This window comes from Onychostruthus taczanowskii, unplaced genomic scaffold (assembly GCF_017590055.1).
Source record: "Onychostruthus taczanowskii isolate IOZ18803 unplaced genomic scaffold, ASM1759005v1 scaffold3, whole genome shotgun sequence".
Taxonomy (NCBI): domain Eukaryota; kingdom Metazoa; phylum Chordata; class Aves; order Passeriformes; family Passeridae; genus Onychostruthus; species Onychostruthus taczanowskii.
In genome coordinates, this window is record NW_024500349.1 from 9,875,833 (window position 1) to 9,898,562 (window position 22,730).

At 44.9% G+C, this 22,730-nt stretch overlaps 1 protein-coding gene across 1 annotated transcript; it reads right to left on the minus strand.

Moving 5' to 3' along the window:
- Nucleotides 1–1,400: 1,400 nt before the first annotated feature.
- PTCHD3 (patched domain containing 3) lies at nucleotides 1,401–7,369 on the minus strand. Its single transcript, XM_041408614.1, has 4 exons — nucleotides 6,619–7,369; nucleotides 6,274–6,395; nucleotides 5,160–5,305; nucleotides 1,401–3,080 (listed from the first exon to the last, which is right to left on the minus strand). The coding sequence occupies exons 1-4, from the start codon at nucleotides 7,348–7,350 to the stop codon at nucleotides 1,501–1,503; spliced, it is 2,580 nt and encodes an 859-aa protein (XP_041264548.1). The 5' UTR covers nucleotides 7,351–7,369; the 3' UTR covers nucleotides 1,401–1,500.
- Nucleotides 7,370–22,730: the final 15,361 nt, after the last annotated feature.

Sequence of the window (22,730 nt, forward strand, 5' to 3'; positions counted from 1 at the left end):
TGGTTTAATAAGTTCTACACCAATTTTTCCAGAATTACATCAGTTACCTGTAGGAATGTGCCCCCTAATGACAGAGTGGCAAAAACTAACCTTTGTCCCCCAAAAAAGGAAAGAAGCCCAGAAGCTTCTCTCAACTGTTAGGTGGAAAGCCACCTCATAGGGCCTCAGGGACTTCACCAAACACCAGAGAACACCTAATTGGATAGAAGCCAAAAAGTCCCGCCTGATCAATCAAGTAGAAAAGAACAGAACAAAAGAGAAGAGGGGCTTTTGTGTGAAGTGTTTCTACCAGGGGCAGACCTCTGTACCTAGCTCGAGTTTTTCTGTTTGTTATTTTGCCTTTATTAAACCTTTTTTGTTTCTAACACCACAGCAGAAGCCATCCTGCTTATTTTATGCCCCCAAAGTGTAGCTGAGCTATCCTTGGGTGTATTAAGTGTTTTTCTAGGGCTTATGAGAACTGGCTCTAGGACAAACAACTTAATAGTTACCATTATTCATTTTATTTCCAATGGGTCATTCATGATATTGGCAACAAACTATGAATTGACTTTTACCTTCTGTCTTGTCCCTACAACTTAGAAGGCCACTTCTCATATATTCTTAGCTCTTATTCAGTGAAAGCTCCTCAGGATGAACAGAATGGAATTTATGGGTTTACAGTTTTAGGACTGATCTGCTTAAACCTGAGTTGCCTTTTCACTTTGTCTCGAATCAGGCTGTGATTCTCTCTAGAGAATTCTTGCCCTGTCATACCATAGCACAGCATTTCCCAGGGTGGTTACTCAGGAGGTCCATGCAAGTTCAATAACCTACAGCACATCCTTTGCAAACTGCAGCCAACAGAAGCTACACACAAACTTTTTAAGGGTACCAGATGTTCAACTTTAGCTAGAAAACAGGACACCAAGAAAAGGTTTTGAATAGAAAATGGGAGTCAGCTTGGGGTGAGTCTTCCCCAAGGTTTTTTTTGTGCTGCATTAGGAACCTAAGCACATTTTGTCTCCTGAAGGCTTATGAGTTATTGCAGAGTGAGACAGTTCTGACCTCTTGTAATTTTGCTGTAAAACCCAGATTTGAGCCTCCTGGGCAAAAAACTGTCTTCCAGCTCAGTGCTGGGATGAGTTATAGCACCAAGGCAAACAGGTGGAAAATGCAGTCCAATGGAAGTTACTCTTCCCCACTGTGAACATGTCCTGACAAACAAGTAATGTATTCCATTAAGCTGGCACAGTAGTCAGTGTTTATAATAACTTTAATACATTCAGTAAACACAAAAAAATATTTAACAACATTAACATGTTGACACAAAAATGAGAAATGCAAATGCAATCTCTAAGTTTTAATTTATTTTTCTTGCCTGGCTTTTCTGAAGCCTTTCCTTCCCTGTTGTGTTTTTTTTTCTTTCTTCATGTCTTATATTCCCTGACAGTCATTACAATTGAATCTACTTATAATAAATATAAATTATAACACATTAAACTTAGTCACAAACAACCTTTATAATTTCTCAAGCTCAAGTTTTTTAGATTTGGTATTGGGTGATCTGCCAAAGTTTCCAAAAAATGTTAAAAACACTGGAATAAAAACAAGACCATGAAGAGCCCCAAACAAAATAACAAGGAACATGATCTTGAAGAATGTCCTAAAGATGTAGGTATTCGCTGCAGCCAGGACAACTATACCCAGTATTGTAGAAACTGCACCTTGCAGGACTGGGTAACCTAGCAGAGACAGAGCTTCAGTTGCCCTTTTATTGGCTGATGACTCTCCACTCGTAACAAAGGCATAGGAAATATGAGCAGAAAAATCTACTGAAAACCCAATGCAAATGACCAGGTTGATCATGGATATGGAATCGAGGTTGACGTTCCAGAACGTCATGAAACCAGCAACGCCAACTATAACAGAGGCTATAGCAAAGGTCACCCACAAGCAGCACAGCGGGTTGGGAATGAGCAGAAGGGAGACAACGAGCATGGCCCCGGCAGCAACGACAACGTTCTGAACAGTGTTCTGCACTATCACCAGGTACTGGTCGTAGTAGATGAAGGCTGGGTGATACACCTTCAGTGGAATGCTGCACTGCTTGGCTGCCTCTCTTAACTGATTGAGGAGATTCTTCTCATCCACGGCTGATGTCACATTCACTGTCTGGATGAAGAAACGTGAAGCCTCTATTTCATCCTGAGTCTTGTTTATGTCCCACTCAAAACTGGGAACAATTCTGAACAGTATAGTTAAGTTACTTAAGAAGTCAGTCTTACTGTTTATATTTATCAAACTCCTTTTGGCAAGTACTGTGTATACTCTCAGCCATGACTCTGAGAGATTCTTATCTACATAGGAAATATTCTCTAAATTCTCTGTGCAGCTCTCAATGCCAAGACGCACCGACTCATTCCAGTAATCTACACTCTCAGTAATGACAACCATGACCCTGGGTCCATATGTGGAGAAGTATTTGTCATCATCATCATAGTATGGAATAACGTAGGAGGCATCATTTGCCAGATTTCGGAGATCGATGCCTTCCCTGATCTGAGTACACCCATAAACGCTGCCACCCAAATATGCTCCGTAGAGCAACACCATGAGCACCTTGACCCATTTATTTGTAACAAAAGGGCCGTAATACTTTTTAAAGAATACGCTCATTGGATGCTCACCTTCTGGCTGAGATGGCTGCCTAGAACAGCTGCCAATACAGCAAGCATTGTACAAGCAGGAGTTCTCAGCCTGATCTTTACCTACATCCACACGCATACAAGTCAGCCAGTGCCGGTTCCCTTGCTCCCTTTTGTGATTTAATACCAGAATTGCCCCAAAGAAGGTCATGGTGTATACATAGCAGAAGACAAAAGCTGTCCCTGTATAGAGGCAAAAAGACCTCACGGACGGAAAAGCAGTCCAGGTGCCAATGAAGAAGGCCAAAACATCTGTCAGAGTGGTGATGGTCACAGAAAGTGCTGCTTCTGCGTAAGTTTCAGCCAGCAGAGATTTAACACTGGATTTCTCTTTTTTCCTTGAACTTTGTTCCCAGGAAGCAATCATGATGAACATGTCATCAACACCAACCCCTGCAAGAGGAGAGACTATTAACGCTGCACTGCAAATGGCAGCTTCCACCAACACCCAACAAAACTACAACATTAATCACATTTCATTCTACATAAAATCTGAAAAAGGAAGTTGGGCTTCTAACACTGCTCAAGTGCTGATGCAAGTTACAAGAGAATCTGGAAAACAGATCTTTTGTGTGTGGCTGAATGTATTACCTTTTAGCACCTCCTGGTGACCTGATGGGTTGTTGATCCCTCAGCAATTCTGCTGAAGGACTGAGCACACCTACTGCATCTCTGACAAGTGTCTTGTAGTTGATGTCCATGTGTCCCCTGATGCAGATGACACAGATTTCAAAGCATCACATATTCTGATGCTCAACTGTTCTTACCACTGGAAGCATCCCTCATTATCTCTGGAATCTCTTCTTCAGCACTGCAGCAACTTAGACCAATAATGTCTTCTTCTGCCTTCAGAAGGCAGGAGGAGCAGTTGCTATCACACAGGTAAACTATGATTCCAGATTTCCAGTGGCTTACTGTTTTTATGCTCTTTGCCCTCCACTTCTCTCCAGTTTATCTTCCAGCACTTATTCACAATTTATGATTCATTTTTGTTCACCTTTATACCGATGTGCTCACAAATATTACCTGACAGGTCCTTGGGAAAACCTGCCAGGAAGACTGGATCCTGGGTTTGGGTTTTTGCTAAGATGCCAGAGTAAGTGAGCTGAAGTTCAAAAATGAAGAGCCAATGGGCTTCTCTCACCTCTGCTAACTCTCAAGATTATTACCTCACACCTTTCAGTATTTTGCCATGTTGTCAAGGGCTCTTCTATTCACTGAAAATTAATCACACAGAAGGGAAAGCAAGGCTGCGCGAATAGCGGAGTGAGATTTAGCCAAGCACAGAAGAAGAGATGAAATCATTACCTGCTACCCGAACAGGCAATTGCCAGTAAACATGCAAAGATGAATTAAGCAGCACATCAAAAGGTACTAAAGGATGGCAGTGAGCCAGTCTGCTTCAGAAAGCAAGCAGCCTTCAAACAAATCCTCTGATGTACTGAGAATTTGTTTGCTTTAACGCAAGGAAGACAAAAGTCTGCGTGATGTTTCTGAAGATCTGAAGAAACTGGCTTAAGCCCTTTGCCAGGTATACAAAAGGGGCTTTTTGATAGTCAGAGCCACTGCAATAGATGAGCAAGCAAAAGTAAATTAAAAATGCATTAGAATTATGCAGGAAACAAAGAAACAATGCCTGCCCAAAGGAGCAGTTGCATTGGGCATCTTAGGATGATGCACAGCCTCTGTCAACCTGGGAGCTCCATGTGTTTTCCTCAGCATGTGACCAAGCCCAAGAAAACATCAGAAGACTGTATGATATAGGAAACCCGTAAGGATTTTAAAGGCAGTAAAAACATTATCTAATTGCAGCAACACTATCAGTATTTGGCAAGTTCAGCGCTGGCTGTTAAGCAGCGACCCGTAAGGATTTTAAAGGCAGTAATTTGTTTGCTGCAACATTATGTAGTTGGAAACATTATCTAATTGCAGCAACACTATCAGTATTTGGAAAGTTCAGCGCTGGCTGTTAAGCAGCCTGTGTAACAAGGATGCAATGATACCAACTTCCTTGGATTTTTGTGGGGAGCTGTTTGCTCGAATGGTGCATCACTTCAGTTGTGCAGCCAACTGAGACTGGTTTGTACATAGATGTTATATTGCAGAGGATTAATCATCCTGGCTACACTTCCAGGGACACTAGAACCATGCCACAAGTGCTAACCGTACTACTCTCTCATTTACAGTCTTCCTGCTGTAGCAGTGGATCTAGATCAGACCTTGTCTTCTGGGGAAAGGTGCCCTTGCACCAGAACCCATCTCCAGTCCCACTGTGGCACACTGAGCTGAGCTGAGGGGTTTGCCCATCTGCAGGTGCTCTGAGAGAGCTGCACCTCTGGGTATCTCCTACACTCACTTCAGGAGAAAATGTTGTATAATCTGACATTCACATCATAAAAGGCTGACACCATTAGGTTGTTTTAACTTCACTCTGGTCTTTGTATCTGAATACAACTCACTTTTTCTACTTACCCAGAATCAGGAATGGTGCATTTGCTACAGTGACCACAAATGGCACTCCACAGAAGAGCATCAATCCAAAGCTGCTTAATACAGCTAAGCCAGAAGAAAGCACTCCACAGCTTGCAAGCCAGATATTATTTCTTATACAGCTTAGTCTGAAAATATTTCAAGGAATATCTTGGTTATGTGTCAAATATTTCACCAAGGTGTTTGGCATGAAAAGTACTCACATACCAGTGATACCCTCTCTCAGAATAACTCCTGATGAAAGCTGCTAGGAGAGTTCCCAGGTGTCAGCATTACACAAAACTAATTTCTCTAGGAGGTGTTATACACATTATTACCACTGCCCAAATATATTCAGAGGAGTAAGGATGTGTACTGATCTTGGCATCAATAACAAGAGATGACAAAATAAGGATACATAAGCTCTACCAATGCAGTGAGACTTTGGGTGATGCAAAAAATTTGTGAGTTTCTAGGTCGTCTTTGATTTTACATGAGTTTTTGCTGTAGCATATCAGTGGAAGCACCTTTCAGGCACTACGTGCCATGTAGTGAAACTTTCTCAGCAGGCAGGTACCAGCCTTTGCCAAGATGCCTGGGAGGGCTGGCTCAAGCATGCCACAAGAAATGCTCTAACAGGTGTGACGCTTGATGCAAGCACTAAACCAGCCCACTCACCCTACAAGTCCAATTTTTTGGAAGTACAGGACACAGATACTGCTTTACAGCTGTTGAGTGTGCAAGGGTTCTTTTTCCATCAGCACTAAGAAAGGGTGGGTTAAGTTCTCTGTGGACAGCAGGTAAGGTTCTGACTACCAACAGGAGAAACAACTAAGGCTGTACCCAGATTTGCAGGAATCTTTGAAGCTACTGCTCATCCACCTGAACCTTAACAAAGTACTGAACACTTGTTCAAGTTTTCATCTACCATCTAAGCAGCTGGGAGATACACATACGTAGACAATAAATGGCAAAGAAATACATTTTGCCTATAAAATGTCACAGAAATTCTGCAGCTTCAAGAATGCCTTCACTTAACAAGAGCAGAAACCAACTGACAGAGGTAAAGAACAGCAGAGATCACTGCTCATTGAGCTATGGCTTAGAGATATTTTACCTTAGGCAAGAGATGACTGCAAAGCTTATTGTTAAGAAATACGTCACGGAGAAGAGCGGGATCACACTCTTAGTATTTCCTTCAAACTCCTGTTGTCTGGACAGTGAGGTAAAGTAAGTCACCTGCCGTTAAAATAACAAGAAACGTTGAAGCACTTTTCCTCTTCTTGGCCTTTCTGCACAAGCGAGGCCAAACACCAAGCTGGCAGAGGAACATTGGCCTGGCCCTCAGAGCCCACCTGCCTTCTCCCACCACCGTCCCTTTCCCTTTCCCTTTCTGCCACGGGTCTGCCCGGACATTTCGGGCTCGGCGGCTCCGTACGGCCGTACCCGGCCCCTGCGTTACCTGAACGGAGCCGAGGCGCAACTCCGCCACTTTGGAACTGATGCCCTGCAGGAAGCTCTCCAGCCACTGCCGGCTGTCCTGCGCCTCGGGGCCGTCCTCCCGCAGGTAATACACCAGCTTCAGGGCCCTCGCCCTGAGCACCCGCCCGCCGTCCGTCTCCACGCCGCCCAGCGCGGCCCCCAGGAAGACGCTGTCGTTGACGGGGAAGCGGAGGCTCCCCGGGGCGGGCGGTCCCGCATCGCCCCGCCGCGACAGCAGCGGGTTGGGGCTGGCACAGACGCCGGCGGTGCGGGCGCAGAGCCGCTCGTACTCAGCGTCGTGCACGGTCGCGTTCAGCCGCAGCACCTCTGCCCACGCCGCCGGCTCCAGGACCGAGGTCCCGTTCGTCGCCACAGCGATGAGGGCGGCGTAGGCGCCCTCGGTGGGCAGCCGCGGGGCGGAGAAGCGCTCCGTGTCGTTAGTGGGGAAGCGCCGCCGCACGAAATCGCGCTCGGCCTTGGCGGGCCCCCACGTCGGCGTGAACTGCCCCTCGATGTCGTTCGCCTGCCGCTGCGGTAGGAAGAGGAAGCCGGCGCCCAGCCCGCCCGACAGCAGCAGCGGCACCAGCACGAAGGGCCAGGGGCAGGCGGCCACGGCGCTCGCCAGCCCTTCGAAGAGCCGGCGCAGCGGCCGCTCCACGCAGTTGGTGTTGCGGCAGGAGCAGCGCTCCGCGGGGTCCCGCGGCCGCGCCATGGGCGAGGCGGGCACGGGCTGCCGGTAGCAGCTCCTCGCCGTCCCACGCCGGGGCCCGACGGTGCGGTTTGTGCCGGTGCCGGAGGACAGGAGAGAGGAGCGAGAGAGGGAGGGGAGCTCAGAGCCGCCCTCTGCCCGGCAGAACCTCGGACCGCATTTTTCAGCGGGCGGAACCGCCCCCGCCGTGACTCAGCGGGGCTTCCGCCGCCTCTCTGGGACTGACAGTGGGAGCCGGGCGGGCAGACCAGGCTCCCCCCGCCGCGCACCTCCCCAGGTTCGTGTCCCCCCTGCCCTCCGTTTCCCCCCTGCCCTCCGTTTCCCCCCTGCGCGCCGCATCCCCCCTGGCTCTGGCTCCGCGGGTTGCCGCCCGTTTGCAGCGCCCGCCGTGCTGAGCCGCTGCCCAACCCGGCTTTGGCTCCGCGATGACCCGGTCGCTTCCCGGCACGGCCTTGCGCCTGCCTTTCAGCCTCTAGACGTCATCGGCTTTTTTAGTGTTTTCCCCGAAGCTGCTGCAGTCGCTACTTCACTACTATGCATTATTCTTCCATCCGAGAGCAAAACACAGACAGTGATGATGTGTGATCTCTCAGTGTACTGGTTTAGAAAACGGGAAAGTGACAGCAGAAGAAATAAAAGACTTTGAAACAAGAGTTAACCATTCCAATTGGCAAGTCACAAGAATATCCTAGTGATATGACAGAGCTTTATGCAGTAGTAATGATAGAAAGAATCTTTCCAAGTCCAAAAACTGTCCTGCAGCCTGGTGTTCTTGACACTGGTGACCGTGATTTGAGTGGTTTCAGGCTGAGAAGAACATTTAAGCTCAGATGTGACAGTGCTAGAGAGGTGTCCAGATAATACGTCACAGGCAGGCACTTCTCCTTGCCTTTGAGAGAAGCAACTTTCTCCTCTCCTGCCAGTACTTGCAGAAAAGTTATAGGTATTTCTTCTCTCCCATCTAGGGAAGACAAGCTTGGCACCTGTGAGTAGAAAAGAGCCAGCCAGGCTCGGAGCAAGGTTATATATTCCTGCTGCACTCAGCACCTAGGGCAGGTTGGATCCTGGTGATTCCTTTTGGCAGTAGCTACCCAGTCAGGGTACAGGCCAGTGCCTTTAGGTAAACTCTGAGGCTTGGGAATCTGCATTACAGCATGGAAAGACAGTTCCACCAACTCTCAGTTCAGAGTGGTGTTCAAACAGGTAGTGCATGTCAGTCTTCTCCCAGAATCTGAATGCTTGTCCTTGTTCCCTGGCCTATTCATTTACTTTATATTAAGTTCTAATAAGATAAAATATGCTCCTTGGGGCAGGGCCAGGAACTGGTCATAGGACATCCAGCAAGTCAAGGTTTCAGGTATTTTTTGGATGAAGACACAATTTCTCTTTGTTGTTATGTTGCATGTGCTGGAAGTTTCAAAATGACATTCCAGTGAATTACTGTTTGGCCTTCCTTCCTTCCTTCCTTCCTCCAATTTCCATGCCAAGTGTATAATAAAACTTTGTGATTTTTTGCAGACCATCTAACTTTTGTCATTTCTTTCAACCATGGGCATTTACGAATCTTGGCTGCTCCCTTCACCTTAAGGGTGTGCCATCCCTTTTTTGGCATTGTATACAGGACGCCATACCCATTAATTCCAGACAGGTAGTGATGGGAAGAATATAAGGTGTGCCCAACTCCCCCAGGCACAGTACGTGCAAATTTTAATAGCCTTGACACAGGGCTTAAATGGATAAATGTGATGTTTAAGTGAACAAAAGGTATGGCAGGGGAAAAGTAAAGCAGTTTTATCTGCTATTTTTTGCCCAAAAGGAGAAGTATGCCAACAAACAAGCAGGGGGAGAAATTATTGGATCTCAGCAGGGTTTGGTGAAAGGACTGCAGGATCAGCTGAATGAGAGAAGAAATAGGCTTCGGTAGCAAGAGTTGCTTGCTGCTGAGTGCGATAGTGAAAGGGAGAGTAGGCTGCAGGCTGCTCGCTGCTGGGCGCCCTCAGGAAAAGGAAGAGAGCCTGCCGGCGAACGCGTTGCTTGGAGCGCTCCAAGAGGCTGCCGGCTCCAAGGGGCTGTCACGGCTCAGCTGGGAAAGGGACAGTGAGCACAGGCGGAGGCAATGCTTGTGGAGCGCGATCGGGAAAAACAAAAGAGGAGGAGGCATTGAGAAGCGGATGTCAGCTTCTGACTCTGCAATTAAAATTCATATTGAAAACTTTCTGGGTTTTGATATTCCGTGCCTTTAACGGCTGCTGTGCTAAATTTTGCAAAACTGGTAAGGAAAATTCAGAGAGCATCCCACTTATGAAGGGCAACTGTAATCACAGGAGCCGTCCACCAAAAAGGTGAAATGGTAGTATGCAAGCAAACTTGCAACAGTAGTATGGCAAGCACTTAATGAATTCAAAGTTGAGATTCTACCTGAAGAATGTCAAGGCCAAACTGTCGCTGAGGGACCAAAGCGATCTTTACTATTCAGCTCAGCTGCATTTAAAGAGACAGAACAGAGATATCCTGAGTGGGAAAAAGGACTTTTGTCACTAGCCCGAGCTGTTCAACAACTTGAGCCCCTGTCTCGACTAACCCCTCCAGGACTCGTATTGTTTTCTCTTCCCAGGAATGATGCTGGTAATGATGCCATGCATCTGCACTGAAGATCAAGCTAACCATCGAAGGACTGCTTATCCTTCTTGCAGAGGCAATCATTTCCCACATGAACTAAATTTGGCTCGCACATAAACAAACTCGACCCACAAGGTGGAGGCCCTCTGTGAGGAGCCAATTCAGTTTTGTTGTGTCTCACCAATGGTTGTCAGGGGTACATGGGGGAGGCGTGCATATGTGCCACATCCAGGAGGCAGCTAGGAGAAGATGGAGCAAAGCCTTGTCTCTGGGGAGACTTTGCCTGGAAACCATGTCATGTCTCATATGGGACAGGCAGTCAGCAGGGGAACACTGAAGATGCTGTACCCCAGAGACCCTCTCCAGTCAGATGACAAAAGGTCTGTGCCAATGGACTGCAGTGGGACGTTGGACTGTGCCAATGGCTTCCTGTCACCACACGGTCTTTGGGAGGGGCCAGGGCCATAAAAATAACTGCATCACAAGCTTTGGGGGCTCTTTGGAAGCTGTTGTGTCCTTTGGCTTTTGATGCTCTTTGGGAGCTTTTTGAACTTGCCTTTTGGCTCTTCTGCCCTTGCTGGCTCTTGCTCGCCCTCGCGTCTGTCCTGCCTCCCTGTGTCCCTGACCTACCCTCTGCCTGCTTCGTCTTTGAGTCCCTGCCTGAGCCCCCTGCGTCCAACCCTGCCCACCTCCGAGCCTGCCCACCACCGTGATCCTCGTCGTGATCCTGTCCAGGCTTCTGCACGCCCGAGCGCCCCGCACCTCGTGTCCTGTCGTCCATCGCCGCGGGGCTGTCCCCACGCAGGCAGCATGCACAGCCCCTGCCTCGGGGATGTCGAGGTGCTCCCTGACCTCTGGTGGTAATGCCCTCTTTTTCCCTGTGTGTCTCCTCTCTCCCTCTCTCTCTCTTTCCCTCTCCCTCTCTCTCCCTCTCCTTCCCATCTTTCTTTCTCCTGCTCTGTCTTCTCTAGCCCTCTTTAGTAGGGTAACTCCTTTTTATTTTTCTCTTTCGTTACCAACAAATGGTTCTCAGATACAATGTTTGCCTCATTTGGCTTAATATTGTTCCTGACCATCTATTTTTAAAAGAACTCCTTCCAGTTTCCCACATTGGAACACAAAACTGCCACTTCTTTATTTGTGCTAATCAGTATGGCAACTCTAGTATATTCTGCACCACGCATGCTTCTCAGTTGTGGGTGCAATTTACTGTGGCAGAAATGATAAAGGAGGTCAAAGCAATTTGCCCACTGAAATTCAAAAGGTAACTTGACATAATGCAAGTAGATTTAAAAGGGAATTCCACTCTTGGTGTTACCTATTTAATTTCATTTATAACCCAACCAGCAGTAAAGGCACAGTTTTTGTTTTAACAATGCATAATGCTATGGTATATACTATATACCAAATCATTGTGTCAGAATTAAATCACAGCAGAGCTGCAGCCTACCCCCTGGAGAACAGAGTATGGGAGGGAATACTCTGAGGGAATGGATGTGCCTGCATGAGAACCTATTGTGACTTTGTACTTGTAGACAACCTTATGATAGATTCAAGTAATCACTATTATATTTGTGTGTGTAATTTTGTTGAAATTATAAGATGTGATTTTATTATTCATCTCCTGTTGTATCGTATCTATTGTTATGATTTAATTATACACTTATTGTTATGATTTAATTATGCACCTATTGTTATGATTTAATTATATATAAGAGCTAGAGCCTACCCCAATTGGTATCAATCTTGCCTTGATGAGAAAACTCCTATTAAAGCAAGCACAAGAGAAAAGACAAAGGACTTTGATTCCTGTTCATCATCATATGGAAGAAATCCACTCAGTGATGGTGCAAGTGTGGAAAGATGGGGACTTCCATTGGCAGGACATTTTATTTGGATGGTCAAACAAGCTGATAGATACTTAACATGCCTAAGAAGAGAGCTGACAGGGATAGCTGGTGCCCCACATTTAAGTGGGTTGTATTTTCCTCTTTTCAAGATCTGTGAGGACCCAGCCCTATAATCAATTAATTTCTAATATCCCTAGTGGCCTTATTTCTAGGTGGTGTCAGACTATGCCTGACACTGTCCACCTGAAGTCCACATAAACCAGTCAAGAACAGCTATAAGAAAAAACCTGAAAAGCAAAAAACCAGGCAGATTATTCACCATTCAGGTGACTGAGTTGCATCCCTGTTGCACAGCACTCAAGGTCAGATCATTTCTCTGGAGAGCAGGAGACCCAGGCTCAACCCCACTCCGAAACTGCAGTGCCAGAACCTTCTCTCTGCCACAGCAGGGTCCACTGTCTGTCTCTGGGGCATTTTTACCCTGCCAGAAGCAAGAAGCAAGAAGAATAATGCAGCCCAGGTGTCTTTGAAGAACAGCCCAGGCAGGCTTGCAAATGCAGACATGACTTTGGTTGTGGCCTAAGTGTCACAATGGCTCCAGGGCTGAGCCAGCTCCTAGCTGAGACACAGCAGGTTAGGGAGAGCAAATGCTGTTTTTTGCATGTGTGACCTTCTGCACAGCGTTTGAAATTAAAAAGCAATATGTGCCTAGTTGGTGAAACTCCCTGCTTCACAGCCATTTTTTGTTTGAAAACTTTTCTTCAGTTTGCCCCTTCAGCCTCCATTTCCCTCTGCTTGGAGCAGGGCTTGTCTCCTGCTCTGCCCATGGCTGCCTGTTGTCTCTGCTCACAAACTCTGTGGGAATATTTATTTATTTTGAAAGGTAAAGCTGTCCCCAGTAATGCTAACAAACATTTTCTGCTTGGTCTCTGTATTTTTGTGTCTTTCAAATATTTACTGGGCCTGGAAGCGATTCCAACAGTTTTGTAGAATCATGGAATAACCTGGGTTGGAAGGATCCTTTGGCACTTATCTCCCATGCGCCCTGTGCAGAGCAGGGCTGCTGTGGGTGCTAGGCCAGGTCACTCAGGGCTTTGCCCAGATGAGTTTGGAGTTACCTCCAAGGGTACATATTCCAGATCCTCTGGGCAACCTGCCTCAGTATTTGATACTTCATCATGACTTTTCCCCTCACAAACGCCAAGGTTTTGGTAGAGGGCCTGCAGGGGTGGCCTCTGTGAGGCGAGACCAGGCCTGCCCTCAGCTGGTCACAGTCAGTGGCAGCAGGCTCCAACAGATCCAACCTCAGCATGGCTGGGCTCATCCTCAGGGGGGTCTGTGGCACCGCTGGAAAGGTGTCTTAAAGTGATGATGGCAAACACCAAGCAGAAGGAGAAACAACTCCAGAGGAAAGAAATCCGCAGTGGAGCAGGAGGAGGGAAGAGAGAAGAGCATGCCTGGGTAGGGGCTGTATCCAAGGTTTTGCCGGAGCAGGAGCTGAAAGGTGCAGCCTGGAGAAGCTGCTGCCAGTGAAGAACCAGCCCTATGTGCACTGGTCCCAGTGTCCTGAGCTGGCCACTGCTCAGCAAAGGAGCTGAGCATGGCCTAGGGTGAGGGCACTGAGGAGGAAAAGGTCTGAGGGGGGAGAAAGAAGTATGAAGGAAAGCAGGACTTTTCCTCAGGGTTGTTTGGGTTTTTTTTCAGTCTCCCTTGATACCAGAATTTGTAATTAATAGGTTGTTAATTGGCAAATAAATTAGATTCATGGAAATTCCCTGAAAGGGGAAACAGTTTTTGCCTGTGACAATATCTAACTGAAATTTCTCTGATACAATTTGTGACAGTAGGTCCTCTTTCTTTCCCAAGATACCTCTGAGAGCAGCCTGGCTGTGTCTTCCCATTGTACCTTCCCATCATATGTCTGAAGACAGCAAGAGGATGCTCTGTACCCATGGTCATCTCCAGACAAGATCTAGGTCCTGTGCCTGTACATTGGGCACTCCAGGACCCAACCATCATGGTGCCTCTTCACTGGTCTCACTCCAGTGAGCTGTTTTTACAACTTTTCTAGACTGCCTCTCTATAGTAAGAATCAAACCAAGAACTTTTTACAGTGAGGATTCTCAGCTAGTGGAACAGGTTACCCAGAGAAATTGTGGAGGATCCACCACTGAAGATGTTCAAAACTGGACTGGACAATGTCCTGAGCAACCTGCTCTAGCTGACCCTTCAGAAGGCAGGGTGGACTAGATCTCTAGACAGCTCCTCAACTGGAATGATTGGAATTCCTCTTGTGCTGGGGAGCCCTGCCCTGAGCACTGCAGTGTTGATGAGGTCTTGTGCTAAAAGGAGGAAGATAATTATTTCCTTTAAAGTGCTGGCTATGCTCTCGCTAATGGAGCCCCCAATGTGGTTGGCTGTCGCCTCCACAAGGTTATGTTGTTGACTCATGTTCATGCATTGCTAACTCATGCTTAGTTGTCTGGGTGTTGAATGTAGTCTTCCAATAAACATGTGACGTGTAAATTCTTATGAAATAAGGAGGAAGGGATGTCACCAAACTTAGCACTTTTTACTTTCCCAGCTCCATGGGTATTTATTTCCAAGCATTCATTAATGAAAATCCCTGTCTACTCTGTGTTTCATAGGTAGAAAATATCTTTGTGATTTCTGTCCTTTCAATAAATCCCTATAGCCTAAAATAATTTCCTTATACAACTGCAAAGATTTTTTGCAATCATGTTATTTGAAATAAAATGCCATGAGATAGCATTTCATATAAGTTTTCCCAACTTTTTGGAAAACCTTGTCAGGAATTCTAGCTTGTATGTTCTATTGTTTGGAATATTTAGTTTACACAGGAGAAATGACATTTTTTCCGTGTTTTATTTCAAGTTAGGTTAATATTATTCTTCAGTTACTTTTCATTTCTTAGCTGTCTGCTTTCATGAAAAAATAGGAAATCAAAATATCATAATTAATTGTAAAGCAAAATGAATTTCCCCAAATCATTCCAGCTGGAGAGCTGTCTAGAGATCTAGTCCACCCTGCCTTCTGAAGGGTCAGCTAGAGCAGGTTGCTCAGGACATTGTCCAGTCCAATTTTGAATATCTTCAGTAGTGGATCCTCTGCAATTTCTCTAGGTAACCTGTTCTAGTAGCTGAGAATCCTCACTGTAAAAAGTTCTTGGTTTGATTCTTACTATAGAGAGGCAGTCTAGAAAAGTTGTAAAATCAGCTGTGAACGCCAGTGCAGTTCTCAAGAAGCTAAGGACTGAATTTGTCTTGCTTGTCTATTTTCACAAAGTCTTTGAGCTCAGTCGTAGACTGTGGTGAGGTGCAACACAACCAAGTCTCAGAAAGCAAGGTGTATTTTAATTTCAAAATGCAGAGCTGTGTTCTTACATTAGGAATGGATGCTTGTAGTTCCAAATTCTCAGTCAGAGCATAGATGGCTTATTTCTGACCCTCTCTTTGGAATGCCAGGACAGATGGGCATTTCCAAATGCATCCAGTCTGCCCTTGGAAAGTGCTTTGCAAATTGTGTGAGACACACTGGACATTGGGGTAAAACAAATTGACATCAAGAAGTCTTCTTTCCCATTTCTTCCACCATGATGCAGCATAATTATGCCAGTGCCATTTCTAAAGGAAATTTGATGGACTTGATCTTTACAGTGCCCTCCACAGCACCTGGCAGAGAAATTATATCCTATGCTATGCTATCATATTCTTTCCATGCATGTGGGAAATGCAGTGCCTCAAAGTCCTGTGTCCAAAGGGAGCAGTTTCATTGTCAAACTGGGGGCTGCCAGTGGGAGATGTGTGCCCTCTGGGCCTTCACCAGCCAATGTGAAAGAAAGGATCACATTTTCCTTGGCCTTCAGGAAAATGCCCACAAAGGAATGATGGGGGTGGCTGGGTGATGGGGGTAGCAGAATGGGAGATGAATTCCTGGTTTCCTCTAGGGTGGATCTAGAATATAAGATTCCAAAGAAACCCCAGAAGTTATTCTGGCACTAGGACCCAGAACTAACAGATGTTTATTCGTGTTGAGGATCTGCTTTTTCTTTCCTTTTTGAGCACACAGTGACAGTGTGAAATTGCCACATGCTGGGTGCTGGCAGGATGAGTGGCTCCTCTGCTGCACAATGAGATTGCATTCATTTGATTTTTCATTTTTGTTTTTGGGAAGAGTGAAGGTGTCTATGTGTTTTAACTTTCAGGGTGATACTGTGGATAGAAACTGTCTGTTTCAATTGAACATTATCTTCAACAGAATTTCAGTTTATTGGTGTAGGATACCAGAAAGGCAAGGTATGCTCTCATATTTTATTACTTTAATTCTGAGGAATATTTCTTTCCCAGCTGACTTTAAAAAAAACTTCCTGTTTCCACAGTGATTTTGTAATCATGAGGTTTCCCAAGAAGACTGCATAAAACCCTGGAATGCAATGATGTGATGTCACATGAATATCATTCTCCCAAAGAACCTAATCAACTTTTGTACTTGTCCATAACATTTCACTTTCCTTAATGTACATAAATGATTTCCCAACTTACTTCCATGAGAACTGCAAATGTTTTGCCTCTTTGATGAGTTGTTATTATTTGGGTGTGTTATCTTTGTAGTCTGCTTTTTTTTGCATACATGTTTATAAGTTTCCTCATAAAATGGTCAGTCATTCGGGAACTATAAGTGCACATTATTATGGAGAAAAACGGAGTAAAACTACAGTGCCTCTCTTTTACTCCTGCTTTGATCAGACAATGTCCACTTGAAATTTTTTGGTGGTAACTTTTATTTTAAACACTACCTTATAATCTTGTCTATTTATATATCAGAGAATACTGATACTGAACTCAGTATGATTTATTAGAGTGCAAAAACACAACAAAGATATTGCAGGAGCTAGTGTGAGCATTTATTCTGTTATTTGTGGAGGGGATGACCTTTCAAATCCTTCCCCATTTCATTTACTGGAAGGAAATTTCATGCTTCCCTGACAACAAAATTTTTTTTCCAAACACACAACTAATGTAACCACTGCACTTCTGCTCCACAGTGTTTCTGTTCCAGCAGAATATTAGAGAAGGTGTCTTCTTGTCAGGTTAATCCAGTCTCTTCTATCAACTTATTGCGGGTATGCATGTCAGTGTAATATCTTCTTCTATTGCTGGTACAAACATGGAAGTCTGCTTGTCTGGCTCTATCTATGCCTGTATTTTTTTATCAACATGTGGTTTTAAACTTCATTTTATGAGCCAGAATATTTAGAGGGATGTCAGTACCTGCTTTACATACCATATAGCAAAACCCTCTAGAGAATTTCAGCTTCCTGAATTCCTGTCAGCTTGGGAGTGTGTTTCTTAGAATGTTGACATATCACATGGACACTTCATATCCTTAGGAAAAAAAAAACAACCTTTTTGATCCCCGAGTATTGACAGCCACATTAAATATTACTTTTCATAAATGAATGAGAGTGCATCCTGATCCCACCAGCTGTTCCCCTGGTACCTTCCTCTTTCTTCACTCCTTTCTTTTTCCTCACTGCTCAGCTACTGAAATATAGTACAGGGAAATCACTCTTGTTCAGTTAGCAATGCTCTCAGATTACTAATTGTAAAACACAAATGTAACGTTGGCTGCCTTCCTTTCCCTTTACTTTTGTCAGATAGGAATTATCCTCTAATTGAAAGAGCCTTTTTCCTTCCTTTCCCAGCCATTCCTCATGTTCATTATATCCACTTGGAGTGGGAGTGCAGTGGTCCAGCAGCCAGCTCTCTTCAGTGTTCCATTGCCTTAATTGATCAGACGTCGTGGTTTAACCCCAGCCAGCAACTAAGCACCACACAGTTGTTTGCTCCCTCTGAACTTCAGCTCAGGTTCAGACCAATGTTCCAGCCTGTCCAGTGCAGCAGCACAAAACCAGCAGGGACACTCTGGCCACTTGCCAGCCCAAGCTAGCAAACATCACCATGGCTGCTATCAAGATGTTCCCAGGCACAATTCAATAAGGTGAGAAGTAGCAGAGCACTACAGCAAGCAGCAAAAGCAAAAAACAGTCACTAACTAGCACTAGGCTCTAACATGCCGTCAGGAAAGCGAGCCCCAAGGCAAGCATAGGTGCCCATTCATTACCAGCTAAACAGCACTAACAGATATAAATTCAGTCTAGCACATCCCAATCAGATCTGTCATTACCTCAAACCCTTCAAGCACCATGCTGGGCACCAAACAAGGATCATCTTGGTTTAACCCCACTCAGCAGCCAAGCCCCAGGCAGACGCTCACTCACCTGCAGGATTAGGAAAGAGAATTAGAAGGATAAAAGGTAGAAAACTCATGGGCTGAGATAAAAACAGTTTAATAAGGAAAGCAGAACCTGTGCAAACAAGCAGAGCAAACAAGGGAATTAATTCACTTCTTCCCATTGGCAGGTAGGTGTGTTCAGACATCTCCAGGAGAGCAGGGCTCCACCGTGTGCAATGTGCAGTTACTTGGGAAGACAAAGGCCATCAAATGTGTTGTGTGTCTCTCACCCCTTCCTTGTTTTTCTCCCCAGCTTGATATACTGAGCATGATGCCATATGGTATGGAAACTCCCTTTGGTCAGTTTGGATCATCTGTCCCAGCTGCGTACCTCCCATGCACCCCCAATTTCCTCGCCAGAGCAGTGGTACAAAAAGTGGAAGAGGCCTTGGCTCCGTGTAAGCCCTGTTCAGCAACAACAAAAACATCTCTGTATTATCAACTCTGCTCAGTCCAGATCCAAAAAACAGCCCCATGTCAGCCACTGTGAAGATGGTTAACCACCCCTGCCCAAATCAGCACGCGAGATCACCATAAACTGTTAAAGGCTCTTACTTAGACACTCATTTCCTATGTAAGTAGATCCTTACACAGCCACCATCTAGAGTGGGTGGGCAGTTCTAGGTAAAGAGGCTTCAATTTATGTGTGCCAGATTAATACACAGATCTGCAGTTCACATGTCTGTCTGCCGTTTCCATGAGGTCTGTTTAGAAGAATCATGTCTTAAGAACTTTTCTGTCAGTAAAGCAAAAGATCAGCTCTTCAGTTTCTTCTGGTTCATTCTAAAGCTACAGGGTTACCAAAACAAATTTTTAGGAAGAGCCAGATTTCCACTACCAGAGACTAGTGCTGAATGGTTCAGTATCCAATTGGAGATTAGTGATCGGTGGTGTCATCAGGTTTCCAAATTGGGATCAGTAGTATTTAATACCTTTATCAATAGCATAGACAATGGATTGAGTGCACCCTCAGCAAATTTGTAGATTTCACCAAGCTTAGTGGTGTAGTTGACAGCCCTGAGGGAGAGGATGCCATCCAGTGGGAGGTGGACAAGATCAAGAAGTAATCCCATGGGAATCTCATGAGAGTCAACATGGCCAAGTACAAGGTTCTCTACCTGGGTTGGGACAATCTCTGATACCAGTATAAGCTGGGGGATGAAGGGAATGAGAGCAGCCCTGCTGAGACAGCTTGGGGATACGCTGGTGGATGAGCAGCTGGACTTAGCCAGCAATGCACTCTCAGGCCAGAAAGACAACTGCATCCTGGGCTGCATCAAAAGGTGTGTGGCCAGAAGATCGAGAACGGTGATTCTGCCCCTCTGCTTTCCTCCTGTAGGACACCATTGTGACACTGTAGTCTCCACCCTGCCTTTTTTCTGCTTAACCAATGGCCACCAGTGATGGTTGTGATGGCTGTGTCTGACTTACAGATATCAACCCAATAGCTAAGGGCCCTAAATCTTGCTCAACAACTGAAGGCAGTTAGTTTTGCCAACAGCTCAGAGCTAGTTGAGCATGCAACAACTCAAAATACATCTGGTATGTAAGTATGACTGCAAGTCAATCTTCTTATTCCATGAATGGTGGACAGCCTGGGCCCATTGAGCTGTCCTGCATGGGATTGAATCGCATGCCAGGATCTCTCCTTGAGCAGGAACATCTCTCAGGCCTACTCCTTATGGCTGAGAGACCTCTCACTGCAACAGATTCTTGGTAAGTGATTAATAGCATGCTAAACTTTGAAATCATAGCTGAGTGATACAAAGGATTGATTGTGCACAGGTTATCCTTGAGACATAAACCACCGACCTAGTCTGGGACTAAGTCTTCATCCATCTAAATTCCCCTCAGAAAGCAGTTAAGAAAGCAGTGGGTCTTTTTTTTTAACCTCATGACTCAACAGGAGGGTGTCCCTGACAGTTTTGTCTGACTCTGACCTCTGTGCAGTAAAAATCAAGTGTACCTTGAATTGAATATTGTTAAACCACTGTCACATTTACTATCAGACTTTGTTAAGTTGCTTGTTTATATCAATAAACATTTTGCTACGTCTCTCTTACAGGTGAAGTGAGAAGTAAGTATCACTTAATCTGTGATACTGTCCTGGAATACTGCATTCATCTTGGGAGTCCTCAGCACAGGAGAGACATGGAGGGGGTGTGGAGGAAGGCCACAAAAAAGGTCAAAGCAATAAAACAGCTCTGAGAGAGCTGGGGTTGTTCAGCCTGGAGAAGTCCTCTCAATACTTAAAGGAGGCTTAAAAACAAGTCTGGGACAGACTTTTTAATAGGGTTTGTAGTAATAGGACAAGGTCTCATTGTTTTAAAATAAAAGAGGGTAGATTCAGAGTAGATATAAGGAAGAAAGTTTTTACAATGAGAGTGGTGAAACACAGGAACAGGTTGCCCAGAGGGGTGTTAGATGCTCCATCCCTGGAAACATGCAAGATCAGTCTGGACAGGGCTCTCAGCAACCTGCTCAAATTGAAGAGATGTCATTGCAGGGGACTTTGACTAGATGACCTTTAAAGGTTCCTTCCAACTCAGTCTATTATATTTCAAGTTACTTTGTGGTCTCTTGCTTAATGGGAATGGCTTGAGTTAAAAAAATTCAATAAACAGAAGACCAAGAAACCAACCTTTTCTTCCTTATTGGGAGGACTGTTAGTTGATGTGGAACAGAACCTCTTGCAAAGAGGCAGACCAAATGAGCAATTATTTTTGGCACAGCAGAACACTGCTGTTCCTCTCCCAAAGACTCCTTGAACAACTGTACTAACCTGTCTTCCTTCCTCTGTTTTGTGGTTGTTCTCACAGAGAGCTTTGCCATGCAAGATAAACAAGAGAACATAATCCTGGTAGGGAGTGCCCTGCTCAGGAATAAGCAGGGTAATTATCTGCTAAAGGATAATTGGTCAAGTGTGCATCATATTCTTTATGCTTTCATTTGGAGCATAATACTTGTCTCTGGGATCTTCTTTTTGGTTCATCGCTTGTTTTGGTGTGTGTGGGTGGTTTTTTTTTTTTGTGTTTTTTTTTTTTGTGTTGATTTGTTTTGTTTGGGTTTTTTATTATTATTATTTGTCTGTTTTGGTTTGCCTTTTTTTTTGTCATTTGAGAAAATATGTGGAAGATGAAGATTAGCTCATGGATCTTTTTAGGTTAATTTTCTATGACATAGGTTGTTATCAACCTTGTTGTCAAGAAATGCCATCTCACTTGACACTTTGAAACTTTCCTACAGCCTTCAGAAGAAATCAACTGTGGATTTTTAAGGAAGACTTTAGCCAGAAAGGATAAACTCTTGTGGTGGTAAGACTTTAAGACTTCCATAGTGGACACTCACCTAGTCCTAGGCTTACAGACTTTATAGTGAATCCAGAAGCCAAAGGTAGGTGGCTGTAATCCCCCAGTGGGATGAGGAAATAGGAGACTCAGGAGGCGGAACAACAAGAAGTGCAGAGGTTAAGGAATGGGAAGAAGCTCTACTACCAGTAAAAAAGGAAATGATCGCTGGGTGACGTTGATCATCCCATGTTTTACAAGCTGCAGATTGGTAATTTTGTGTACCTGGAGTTACAAAGAAGCAAATAGCAACCAGGTAAAGTGGTGCCAACATCTTCAATAGCCTCTTATTGCCTGCAGCCACTGTCCAGGAAGGGTTGCTGTGGGTTGAGCCTTTAGCTGTGGCTGCATGAGGATGTTAAAGAGGGTGCCAAGAGGGCAAGCACAATTGGAGCACCCAGCAGATAGGGTGCTCATTTGGGAGGTGAAAATGACTGATTCTGCTTCTGAATCAAGACTGAGGGTTTTATTTGAAACAGCTACTGCCTCCACTAGCAAAATAATTCAGTGTAGATGGTTCAAAGTCTTCCTGGTGATTCTCTAGTGATTAAGTGTGTAGATGACAGAGAACCTCATTATGGTGAATTTATTAGCTCTGACTAAAGGCTGAAAATGTGTTACCATTTTCAGTGCCCACAAAGCTAAATGAAATGAAATGAATGTCATCAGTGCTATGTTTTGAAATAATCTACAGGTGTTGGTTTTGCTCTGGGCTTGTTGAGACCAGATTGAATTCACAGGAGTGCCTAGTGTGTCTCTGGAATCTCATAGGCTTGAACAGGATGCTTACTTTTCAGTGCACAGAACTATTGTGTGTGAACAGGATGGCAATAACAGGAGTTCAGAGTTCTTCTAAGTTGAAGATAGAGGTATCTTATCAGTTCACATTCTGGTCTTCTGGGTGAGCAAGTTTGGGGGTCTTTTTTGCTGGTTTGGTTTTATTTTTAATTAAATTTGTCTGTTAAGTCCCAAACACTCACTGAAATCCTGAGGTAGTTATTGAAATCTTTATTTGGATATAGTCCATATAGCCTTCCTGTTGACAGTGGTAGATGAACATGTTTTGTAAGATGTTTTTAATCAGAGAACAAAAATAATCTTTGTTGGAGTGCATCATGGAGTACAGAAAATAAAAGATACCATTGCATGCTGGCATCTACACCACAGTTTCACTTATTTAGTAATTTTTTCTACTTCGATTACTAATGTGGTTTGAAGCCTCACTTCAACTTTCCAGTTTTCACAGAACTTT

What these genes read in the sequence shown, in the direction of transcription:
- PTCHD3 (XM_041408614.1), bottom strand. Translation starts at nt 7,350, where the DNA reads ATGGCGCGGCCGCGGGACCCCGCGGAGCGCTGCTCCTGCCGCAACACC. An exon ending in TGCGCCTCGGCTCCGTTCAG is followed by an intron (nt 6,396 to 6,618) that starts GTAACGCAGGGG and finishes TTTTAACGGCAG; the next exon opens with GTGACTTACTTTACCTCACT. An exon ending in TGCACCATTCCTGATTCTGG is followed by an intron (nt 3,081 to 5,159) that starts GTAAGTAGAAAA and finishes CTCCTCTTGCAG; the next exon opens with GGGTTGGTGTTGATGACATG.